The sequence below is a fragment of the Rhinoraja longicauda genome, unplaced genomic scaffold (genome assembly GCF_053455715.1).
Source record: "Rhinoraja longicauda isolate Sanriku21f unplaced genomic scaffold, sRhiLon1.1 Scf000126, whole genome shotgun sequence".
NCBI lineage: Eukaryota > Metazoa > Chordata > Chondrichthyes > Rajiformes > Arhynchobatidae > Rhinoraja > Rhinoraja longicauda.
In genome coordinates this window covers 9,163-21,694 of record NW_027601344.1, presented here as the reverse complement: position 1 = coordinate 21,694, position 12,532 = coordinate 9,163, and the positions used below count along the sequence as shown (strand labels likewise).

At 38.1% G+C, this 12,532-nt stretch overlaps 1 protein-coding gene across 2 annotated transcripts in view; it reads left to right on the top strand.

Annotated features, from left to right (window-relative positions):
* The window catches only part of LOC144590093 (salivary plasminogen activator beta-like), a 33,844-nt gene extending 23,244 nt beyond the window's left edge, over positions 1-10,600 (top strand). For both annotated transcript variants that reach the window (XM_078394958.1, XM_078394957.1), the window contains exons 7-10: positions 1,184-1,320; positions 1,511-1,651; positions 2,002-2,150; positions 8,032-10,600. In XM_078394958.1, coding sequence (XP_078251084.1) covers positions 1,184-1,320; positions 1,511-1,651; positions 2,002-2,150; positions 8,032-8,190 — 586 coding nt within the window. In that variant the 3' untranslated portion in view covers positions 8,191-10,600. The remainder of the gene's footprint in view (positions 1-1,183; positions 1,321-1,510; positions 1,652-2,001; positions 2,151-8,031) is intronic.
* Positions 10,601-12,532: the final 1,932 nt, after the last annotated feature.

The window sequence follows — 12,532 nt, the reverse complement described above, 5'->3', positions numbered from 1 at the left end:
GCAGGACTTAAGCTTGAATTCTGTTGTATAATTCAAACTGAACTGCTCTATCTGAACTCATGATCTTCACTGCTTGTAATCATTGGTGCCTTTTTTCATTAGAAAGCCTGATTACAATGTTAGCTTTTATCAAATATAACATTTACTCTTCCAAAGAGCTGGAAGTAGTATTGTGCCAGCAGTAATAATCAATTTGAATAATTATTGGAATACAAACTTTCTCTCATTATCTAGAGTATTGATAATCAAAGGTATTTATTTCACAAAATGCTGGAGTAACTCAGCAGGTCAGGCAGCATCTCAGGAGAGAAGGAATGGGTGATGTTTCGGGTCGAGACCCTTCTTCAGATTGCATACTTCAGAAAACATACTGTTGGGTTGCATCACAACTTGGGTTGGGAAGAGTTCTACCCAAGACTGCGAGAAATTGCAGAGTTGTAGATGAAGCCCAGTTCATCACACAGACCAGGCATCCCACCATTTACTCCATCTACGCTGCCTCAGAAAAGAAGCCGACATAATCAAAGATTTGCCCTATTTCGGTCTCTTCTTCCTGCTCACTTTCAGCAGAGGGTTGAAAGTGTGCACTGCCACAACTGGTAACAGCTTCTTCCGCTCTGTTACATAGGGTTTTGAATAGTTCTTCCATAAGCTGGGATACTGTCCGATTCACCTCTACCCCATTGTAGACATTGTACTTTATTTAAGGAACTGTTGTGCTACAATGTTAAGAACTATATTCTGCACTGTGTAGCTTCCCCTTTGCTCCACTGTAGAGTAGTATGAGTTTGACTTGATTGTGTATATATATATAAATTGTATTATCTGATCTTTTTGGACAGCATGCAAAAGCAAGCTTTTCACTGTACTTCTATATATGTGACAATAATAAACCTAAACCTAGTTCTGCCTGATGTTGATTCTCTATCTACTGCGTCACACAAGCACTTCAGTTGTTTGTGCCATTTTTTTAAAGATACCTTAAAGAATACAAGTGATGAATATTCCAAATAATGATGGAGCTTTCAATGTGAAGAAAAAATAATAAATTGTGTACGTTACTTTTGGAACTTGGGAGATGGAGAATATTCATTTAAAAAAAAGGGCAATTCAAATTAAAATCCAAAAGTTTGCATATTTTCTGTAAGACAATGTGCTAACACAATTTCTTTTTGGTATTTAGTGCTTCCCCTACAGACTATAGGGTATTACTGGGAAAAAAATCAATAAATGAATATGCGAAAGATGATCAAAACTTTCTTGTCAAAAAGATAATTATGCACCAAAATTTCAACGAACATACATACGACAATGATATCGGTAAGATTTGTTTGTTGGGAATAGTAAATTAATTTGAATAATGGATGTTTCAAATTGGAATTCTTGCACATTATCAAATGTTTGTAATAATTCCTGAAATGCAGCACACTTATTGTTTCTCCTCACTGAATATAAATCTTTTAGCCATGTCTGTTATGCATTGACAAATGGATTTTCTTCTTTTTTAAAGCGCTGTTAAAATTGAAATCTCAATCAGGAATGTGTACAAAGGAGACTAAATTTGCACAACCCATCTGTCTGCCTTCTAATCACCAAAGATTTCCCGATAACACTCAGTGTGAAATTTCTGGCTATGGCAGAGAAGAAGCATGTAAGTTTGAAATTCTAGTTAATCGATCTTGCTATAAAATTTTATTTTCAAAGTACAAACTTTCCTTTGTGAAAGAAAAATTGTAAGAATAGATTTCTCTATTAAACTTAAATTTGCACATTAAAATCAAAAATGCAAAAAAAACAGCAATTAGACTAAGATTTTGCTTGGTGTAATTATCATCAATGTGCCAATTTAAATCTCGTTACTATATCTAAAACCCTCTTAGATCTTCATGAGCAGCTTTTGAAGCTCAATGGGTTCCTTCATCACCAACCAGAAATATTCAGTCCACTATCAAATAATTTAAAAAACACCTGAAGCTCAAATCCAAACTGTTTTTTTTTCAGTTTCTCCTTTCTTCTCCAAATTTCTGAAGGAGGGAACAGTGCGCTTACTTTCACAGAGATTATGCAGGTCCTCACAATATTACGGAAACCAAGTGACTGACAACATGTTGTGTGCTGCTCACCCTGACTGGAAGGTAGATTCTTGTAATGTGAGTAAATGGAAGAAAGCTCATTTATATTTTCTAATGATGTTCTAAATCCAAGAAGGCAGAATTCAATGTATTAATGATAAACAGACCTGTAATCACTTTGACAACTGAGATTGCAGCCAAGATTATGAGATCCAAATCCAAAATACATATTACTGGCTCAAGGTGGGGGAATGTCTCATATTCTGTGATTAAAAATACATTTTATCGACTTCCGGTGGCGCCATGTTGGACTAGACAATCTAAAAAGTTAGCTCTCAAAGAAACCAATTAAAACTAGCTCTTTTAAACATTAGTAACAACAGGAAGCGGGCCAATCGCAAGTTATCTCGACAACGAAAGTTAACGATAAATAAAAATATGGAGACAAGGTTAAACAAAAAGGATAATGCGGATACTAAAGCTACGGACTCGGCAAAGAGAGCCACGCCAGATAAGGGAACCAGCTGTGGGGAACAAGACTCCGTAATATTGGCGGAGCTACGCAAGTTAAGACAAGAGCACACAGAAGCGGTAAATGACAACAAAAAAGCTCTGGTGAGACTAGAAACTAATTTAAAGGAGCTTTTGGAGAGAACCGTTTCACTGGAGCGACGAACAGTGAACATAGAAGAAAGGTTGGGGGAGACGGAAGACAGGGCAGCGCGGCTGGAAAGATCAGTCGCCTTTCTTCTTCAAAGAGAGGCGGCGTTAGCCGCAAAATGTGACGACTTGGAAGCAAGAGCGAGACGTAATAACATACGGATACATGGGATCCCGGAGGGCGCTGAGAAAGGCGACACCATAGGATTTGTGACTGATTTCATCCGAACAACATTACAAATCTCGGCGGCCGTCGATATCCGCATCGAAAGAGCGCACCGCTCGCTGACTACCAAACCGAAAGAGAGTGCGGCTCCCCCGCGAGCCATCATCGCCCGCTTCATTGACCACCAGGTGAAAGACCGCATCATACAACAAGCATGGAAACAAAAAATAACATATGAGGAACGGACCATTTACTTCAACCATGACTACACTACCGAGATACAGAAGAAGAGGAAACAAGTGCGGGATGTAATAAAAAAGTTGAAGGAGAAAAACATAAAGGCACAGTCCCCATATCCTGCAAGACTGAAGGTGTTTCTGGGAACAGAGACGAAGACATTCAATACACTGATGGAGGCTGCCCCCATCCTGAAGGACATGGGGATCCATGTGGAGGAGGACGAGTGGGAGAAACTACAGAGAGTGAGGATGGAGGGCAGCTGGACCACGGGGACAGGACAGAAGGGAAAGAGGAGACAGCCACCCATCACAGAGGCGGACATACAAGCCCTCGGTCTGTGAACTCTGAGGTTCACAGTGGTAAGGACTAAAAAAACAAAAAAAAACAGCCTGGAACTAAGGGTAAAAAAATAAATGACAATCCGGAAGTATATATAAGGCGGACAATCTGAATTTATGTTTAATGTTCAAAGAATTGAAAAGGAGCTAGTTATGGGATTTAAGTAACACTTATACTGAATAATGTCAAAATTGGTTGAAGGAGCAAAGCTGGATCTCAATTTGAGCAAGGAGCAACTTAATTCTGAGAAGTTGCAGGTGCACATTGTGCTATTTCCCCAGAGAGATTGCCACACTCTCTGATGACGGGACTTTTGGGAGTCACATGTTATTTTTGTATAGTAGTTCAGAGGGAGATGTGTATTGTTTGTTTGTTTGTTCGCTGTGTATCGTTTTGCACAGTTGTTTTGATTTATAGGAGGAACCGAGTTTATGGCCTACATCTTAAAATGTCATGAATAAGTTGAACCTTGTTTCTTATAATGTGCACGGTCTAAATCACCCTATTAAGAGAAAGAAAATATTGAGTCAGTTGAAGAAACTACAATGTGCCATTGCACTAATCCAAGAAACTCACTTGAGTGAAAATGAACATAAAAAACTGAAAAGGGAATGGGTAAACCAAGTATTCCATGCTTCATATGGCAAGAAAAGGGGGGTGGCCATACTAATTAATAAATCCCTACCATTTTCTGTAGAGAAAGTGATTAAAGGTGATATGGGAAGATATATCATGGTGGTTGGCACAATAGGAGATATGAGTATTTCAATATTAAACATCTATGCCCCAAATGAAGAAAATGAAACATTCTTTAAAAACATAGCCAATATACTTACCAGTAACGGACGAGGGATGATAATTTTGGGAGGGGATTTTAATACCATACAGAATGGTAACTTAGACAGGTTGCCATCTGAGAGGGGACCAAAAACAAAAAAATCCAGAGTCCTAAATAATGTTATAAAAGAATTAGGTCTGGTTGATCCATGGAGACATAATAATCCTAAAGGAAGAGATTTTACCTTTTATTCTAACCCACATGGGAGTTATTCGAGAATAGACTTTTTTTGTGTGTCAAAACAACAGATACATACAGTCAGGGACTGCAGTATAGAATCCATAACTATAAGTGACCACGCCCCTGTCATACTATCCATTGAGCTGGGCAGGGAATCCTTCTTTAAGTACTGGAGACTTAATGTGTCAATCCTATCAGATGAAAAGGTTGTCAAAGAACTAAAACTAAACTTAAAGGAATATTTTCAAATAAATGACAATGGCGAGGTCTCACCATCGACATTATGGGAGGGAGGAAAAGCAGTCATGAGAGGGAAAATAATAGAGATAACTTCCAGATTGAAAAAAACTCGAATGGAAAGGCAAGGAAAGCTAGAAAGTAAAATCAGAGAGTTGGAGTTAGAACATAAAAGAACAAGAAACAACTCTATTCTCGTCGAATTAAAAAAAATGAGACAAGAGTTAGACGAACTTTTAACATATAAAGCAGAAGGAGCTCTTCGTTTTATAAATCAAAGATATTATGAGATGGGTAACAGAGCAAGCCGGTTACTGGCATTCCAACTGCGAAAAGCTCAAACAAATAGAATAGTTACAAAAATAAGACATCCCACTTCCAATTTTATTATGGCTAAGCCAAAAGAGATAGCAAAGGCCTTTGCAGAATATTATAAAAACTTATACAGTGACTCAGAATCTAATCTCACTGAGACCAAAACACAAGAATTTTTCAAAAAACTACATTTACCAGCATTAAAGGTAGAAGAAGCATCTGAAATGATAAAACCAATTTCGTCACAAGAAATAGCCGATACTATAAAAACCCTTAAAAGTAACAAATCCCCAGGTACAGATGGCTTCTCAGGGGAGTATTATAAATGTTTTGCAGAAGACATAACACCAGAATTATGTAAAGTTTTTAATTATGCGCTGTCAACAGGAAACCGCCCAGATACTTGGTCAGAAGCCATAATTTCCGTACTACATAAGGAGGGCAAAGATCCGACTTCATGTGAGGGATATAGACCGGTCAGCTTGCTCTGTAATGATTTAAAAATATTAACAAGCATACTAGCACAGAGAATGCAACAACATATAACTAAATTAATCAAGCCAGATCAAACGGGGTTTATCCCGGGGAGACAGGGGGCTAACAATATCAGGAGAACACTAAATCTTATATCATGTGCTAAAAATAATCCCAGACCTACCATGCTGCTTAGCCTAGATGCACAAAAAGCGTTTGACCGCGTGAAATGGAACTTTTTATATCAAACATTGAAGGTTTTTGGGTTTCACTCAACGTTTATAGACTGGGTAAGAATTGTTTATAAAAATCCCAAATCACGGATCAGAATTAATGGCTGCTGCTCAGACTTCTTCTACCTCAAAAGAGGAGTCAGGCAAGGAGATTGCCTGAGCCCGCTACTGTTTGCTGCAAGTATTGAACCGTTAGCAGAGTCAATAAGACAAAATAAAAACATTAAAGGAATAAAAGATGAAGGGGGCATAGAACACAAGACGTCATTATTTGCGGACGATTTATTAACATACATAGTGGAGCCCTCCACGTCTATACCAGCTCTACTAAATAACCTAAAAGAATATGGTGAAATATCAGGATATTTGACAAATGAAGCCAAATCAATAGCAATGATGCTCTCAGGAGATTGTCCAGTGGAACTTAAAGAAAAAGTCCATTTTAAATGGACCAAAAAAGGGTTTAGATACCTTGGTATAATTATCACTTCGAATACAGCACAGCTATTTGAAGCTAATTATGGGAAACTGATATCTGAGATAAAGGATGATTTGGCTGGATGGGAGATCTTACCGTTGACTCTGGTGGGAAGAGTAGAAACAGTCAGAATGAATATATTGCCAAGACTGTTGTTTTTGTTCCAATCGTTGCCTATTATGATCTCGGGAGCTTTTCTAAAAAAACTGGATAAAATTATATCGAAATTCTTATGGCAAAGTAAAAAAGCAAGAATTAAATACAAGACGCTTCTCAGCAAAAAAGAAAAGGGAGGGTTGAACTTGCCTAATTTAAGAAATTATTATTGGGCAACGCAACTCAGAGCCTTAATCATGTGGACCACTAAAGAGAAAGATTCAATGTGGGTGGAGATGGAGCAAAACGCTTGTAAAAATTTGCCTTTAGAATCACTCCCATTTTTAAACGAGAAGGCCCTGAAGAGGCTCAGGATGGGCAACGAGTGGATTAGGGTAACAATGAAAGTCTGGTCAGCAGTAAGAAAGAAGCTGAAGCTGTCAAATTCTGTAAGCAGGGCTACTAGAATAGCAAAAAACCCAGACTTTGTACCATCTACCATGGACTCAGGATTTGACAGATGGGCTGACAAAGGGCTAATATACATAGATCAAATGTTTCAGGGACAAACAATGAAAATATTCACACAACTTCAAAAAGAATTCAATTTACCTGCTCATGACTTTTACAAATTCTTACAGCTAAGAGATTACCTACAGAAACATCAGGAATGGGAGAACATCTGCAAGACTCCATCTAAATTAGAGGAAGTGTTGTGGGGGTTCTCGGAAGACAAGTCAAAAAAAGGGATTATATCAAAAATTTATGAAGCACTACAACATGAATCCAATGAGAACAACTTACATATCAAAGAAAAATGGGAACTGGAAGCGAATATCATAATATCAGAAGAAGGGTGGGAGGAATCATTTAAAGAGGGACATAAACTAACTAAGAGCCCAACATGGAGGGAATTTGACTGGAAAGTTAAAATGCGTTACTTTTATACTCCATTCATTACATCGAAATATAGTAATACAACTGATTTATGTTGGAGGGAGTGTGGAGAAGTTGGGGACTCCACTCATATATTCTGGGATTGCCCAAAAATACAGGATTTCTGGAAGAATATTCAAAAGGAAATTAAACAGATTATGGGCATTAACGTCCCTCTGGAACCAGCACTTTACATTTTGGGTATAATTCCTGACAGTATGACAGATAAGAGTTCGAAACATTTACTGACAATCCTGCTGCTGATAGCAAAGAAGACGATAACAACCTCTTGGTTGAAACCACAGCCTCCAAGCATAATGCAATGGAGAGATAGGGTAAAAAATGTGTATATAATGGAAAAAATCACAGCAAGGTTACAGTTGACAACAGACATGTTTGATAAAAGATGGTCATTATTAATACAGGCAATGCCGGGACTCGAGTCTCTTCCGTTTTTGGGAACTTAAAGTAAGGGTATTTACAATCAATATGCATCTCCTATGTTTGTTTAGTTTGTGTTTGTATGTATGTAAAAAAAATAATAAAAATAAAAAAGAAAGTAAAAAAAAAAAAAAAAATACATTTTATCACGTATCTGAAAAATACCTCAAAGGCATTTACAAACAATATTTACTTTATATATTTCCCTTAAGTGTTTTTCCATTGTAATACATTTCAACTTTCCTTTTAAATTTACGTTGCAATATCATTAAATTTATTAGTGTAATAGTTGAATTAAATGTTTTATTTGTTATCTTTAATGACAGGGAGATTCTGGAGGACCTCTGGTATGTGAAAACAATGGACAAATGTACCTTTATGGAATAATCAGCTGGGGTGAAGAGTGTGCCAAGAAGTATAAACCTGGAATTTACACAAGAGTTACCAATTATATACAGTGGATTGAAGAAAACATGGCTGCCTGATTTGAGGCATTTAAAATAATTTCCAGTAATATTTGGCTTGAATAATAATTTCATCCAATTTACCTTGTCTTACTCCTAAATAATCTCAAAGTGGATAAAGTTTTCAAAGGTTAATAAGTTGCACTTCACACTGCAAAAGCTTTCAATGTTTGTCTGCATCAGACAGCTTATTTGTTTTTATATTTATCATTTAATATAGATATTTTTAAAGAGTTAACCAATCCTCTGGGAAGGTGAAATATTAACTTACATTGATCTTGTTTCATTAATAAAGTAGTTTCAAGATGGTAAATTTTCTGTGAACTGTTTGCTCTATGGTGACGTACAATTTGAAATGCAACTCATAATTAGTTGCAGACTGACACAAAATACTGGAGTAACTCAGTGGGACTGGCGCCATCTCTGGATAGAAGGAATGGGTGACGTTTCAGGTCAAGACCCTTCTTCAGACTGATGTCAGGGGAGTGGGTGGAAGAGATAATGATGCCATAACTAGTTACCATTAGTGTCTAACTGGTCAGGGATGAAGTTGTACTGTGAATACAGTTTAACCAGAATTAAGTTGTTTGAGATTTAAGAAAATTGCAGATTGGCTGACCTTTCTTGAGTATCATTGAGAGTAAAGAGTCAGAAGGTCAGAGTCACATTTTCTGATGCTTAAAAGTTAGATAATAAAAAGCAATAAGCTTTTTTTTTGCAATTAACAGACAGTGCATTCACAAAGTATTCAGACCCCTTCACTTTTTCCACTTTTTGTTACATTGCAGCCTTATTTTAAAATTGATTAAATTCATTTTTTTCATCATCGATCTACATACAATACCCCATAATAAAAAAAGCAAAAACAGGCATTTAGACGTTTTTGCAAAGTAATTAAAAAGAAATAACTGAAATACCATATTTACATAAGTATTCTGACCCTTTACTCAGTACTTTGTTGAGGCATCTTTGGCAGCGATTACAGCTTCAAGTCTTCTTGGGTATGACACTACAAGCTTGGCACACCTGTATTTGGGTCATTTCTTCCATTCTTCTCTGCAAATCCTCTCAAGCTCTGTCAGGTTGGATGGGGAGCGTCGATGCACAGCTATTTTCGGTCCCTGCAGAGATGTTTGATCGGGTTCAAGTCTGGGTTCTGCCTGGGCCATTCAAGCACATTCACAGACTTGTCACGAAGCCACTCCTACATTGACTTGGCTGTGGGCTTAGGGTCATTGTCCTGTTGGAAGGTGAACGTCCCAGTCTGAGGTCCAGAACTCTCTGGAGCCGGTTTTCATCAAGGATCTCTCTGTACTTTGCTCCGTTCATCTTTCCCTCGATCCTGACATGTCTCCCAGTTCCTGCCGCTGAAATACATCCACACAGCATGATGATGCCACCACCATGCTTCTCCGTATGTATGGTATTGGCCAGGCGATGAGTGGTGCCTGGTTTCCTCCAGACGTGACGCTTGGCATTCAGGCCAAAGAGTTCAATCTTGGTTTCATCAGACCAGACAATCTTGTTTAGGTGCCTTTTGGCAAACTCCAAGTGGGTTGTCATGTGCCTTTTACTGAAGAGTATCTTCCAACTGGCCACTCTACCATAAAGGCCCGATTGGTGGAGTGCTGCAGATATAGTTGTCCTTCTGGAAGTTTCTCCCATCTTCACAGAGGAACTCTTTTGCTCTGTCAGAGTGACCACCAGGTTCTTGGTCACCTCTCTAACCAAGGCCCTTCTCCCCTGATTGCTCAGTTTGGCTGGGCAGCCAGCTCTAAGAAGAGTCCTGGTGATTCCAAAGTTCTTTCATTTAAGAATGACGAAAGCCACTGTGCTCTTCGGGACCTGCAATGCTGCAGAAATTGTTTTATACCCTTCCCCAGATCTGTGTCTCGACACAATCCTATCTCGGAGGTCTACGGATAATTAATTCATCTTCATGGCTTGATTTTTGCTCTGACATGCACAGTCAACTATGGGACCTTATATAGACAGGTGTGTGCCTTTCCAAATCATGTCCAATCAATTTAATTTACCACTGGTGGACTCCAATCAAGTTGTAGAAACATCTCAAGGATAATCAATGGAAACAGGATGAATCTAAGCTTAATTTTGAGTGTCATAGCAAAGGGTCTGAATACTGATGTAAATGTGATATTTCAGAAATTTTTGTAAAATAATTAAAAAGAAATAACTAAACACCTGTTTTCACTTCTTCATTCTGGGGTATTGTGTGTAGATTGATGATAAAACAAATGAATTTAATCCATTTTAAAATAAAACTGTAACGTAATAAAATGTGGAAAAAGTGAAGGGGTCTAAATACTTTCTGAATGCACTGTACCTGATCTTCCAGAAAGCAAATTCAGATTTCAACTGTGTGTTCGTTTAATAATTGCACTGCAGAACAAATTAACTATTGTTGCAACAACTTGTTCTGAATTGTTGGATTTATTGATATTCTGGCAGATAGGATAAATCATGGTTCACATCTTGGGCTTCACCACCTCAGCATGTTCCAGGCACCCACCATTGTCTGTGTAAATAAACAAAAAAATGCCCTTTAAACATCTTAAAATTTTGTCCCTTCTCACCTTTACACTATGATCAGGCTTCCTTAGGAATCCCTAAACCAGTCATATCTCTGAAAGATTTAGAACATCTTCAGTCATTTATGGGGAATGCCTATTCAGACAAAGTCTGAATAAATGGGTTTTTCACTCTCGAACAATGGGGTCCATACTTCTGGAGTACACTTGCATTGCCTCTCCGGTCCATATTTATCTAACTAAAATAATATCCATAAGACACATCCTTATGTAGAATTATTTTAATTCTAGTCATTTTGAGTTTTCATTGTCTACTTCCTGTAATCCTGTAGAGAATTTGCAAATGTTTCTAAAATTATACAAGGTCTAGTTTTTGAATATAGATGCATTTTCCTGGCTTTTATTTGGGTAATAAGATACAGTTAATACACAAAATAAGAATATCTGAACCTTCAGTAAAATTTGGACATCATATCAAGTATGTAAATAGCATTTGGATTGGGACCAATTAAATTGTACCCAAAGACGACCTTTCTCCATTAGTAGTCAATTTATCCAAATTTGGTAACTCAAAGTAACCATTCATTAAATCAAAAAGCTTTCCAAATGTTTGGGTAAATTATTTTTTGAACAGCAATTGGTGGCATTTCTATACAAATATTGTATTTGTTGAGTTCCACTCTGTATATTTATTATGTTACTTCAAAGGGATTCTCTCTGTGGTCACCAGTTGCTGGATTTATTGTTTGAGGTTCTTTAATGCTTCTACCATGTAGCCTTGAAGTGCCTATCAGGGGTATTTTGGGAATTAGTCGCTTTCATAAGGAATAAGAGTAGAATTAAGCCATTCGGCCCATCAATAGACAATAGGCGCAGGAGGAGGCCATTCGGCCCTTCGAGCCAGCACCGCCATTCAACGTGATCATGGCTGATCATTCTCAATCAGCACCCCGTTTCTGCCATCTCCCCATACCCCCTGACTCCACTATCCTTAAGAGCTCTATCTAGCTCTCTCTTGAATGCATTCAAAGAATTGGCCTCCACTGCCTTCTGAGGCAGAGAATTTCACAGATTCACAACTCTCTGACTGAAAAAGTTTTTCCTCATCTCTGTTCTAAATGGCCTACCCCTTATTCTTAAACGGTGGCCCCTTGTTCTGGACTCCCCCAACATTGGGAACATGTTCCCTGCCTCTAACATGTCCAACCCCTTAATAATCTTATACGTTTCGATAAGATCCCCTCTCATCCTTCTAAATTCCAGTGTATACAAGCCTAGTCGCTCTAGTCTTTCAACATATGACAGTCCCGCCATTCCAGGAATTAACCTAGTAAACCTACGCTGCACGCCCTCAATAGCAAGAATATCCTTCCTCAAATTTGGAGACCAAAACTGCACACTAGGGCCCTGTACAACTGCAGAAGGACCTCTTTGCTCCTATACTCAACTACTCTTATTATGAAGGCCAACATTCCATTGGCTTTCTTCATTGCCTGCTGCACCTGCATGCTTCCTTTCAGTGACTGATGCACTAGGACACCCAGATCTCGTCATACGACCCCTTTTCCTAACTTGACACCATTCAGATAATACTCTGCCTTCCTATTCTTACCACCAAATTGGATAACCTCTCACTAATCCACATTAAACTGCATCTGCCATGCATCCGCCCACTCACACAACCTGTCCAAGTCACCTCATAGCATCTTCCTCAGAGTTCACACTACCACCCAGCTTTGTATCATCTGCAAATTTGCTAATGGTACTTTTAATCCCTTCATCCAAGTCATTAATGTATATTGTAAATAGCTGCG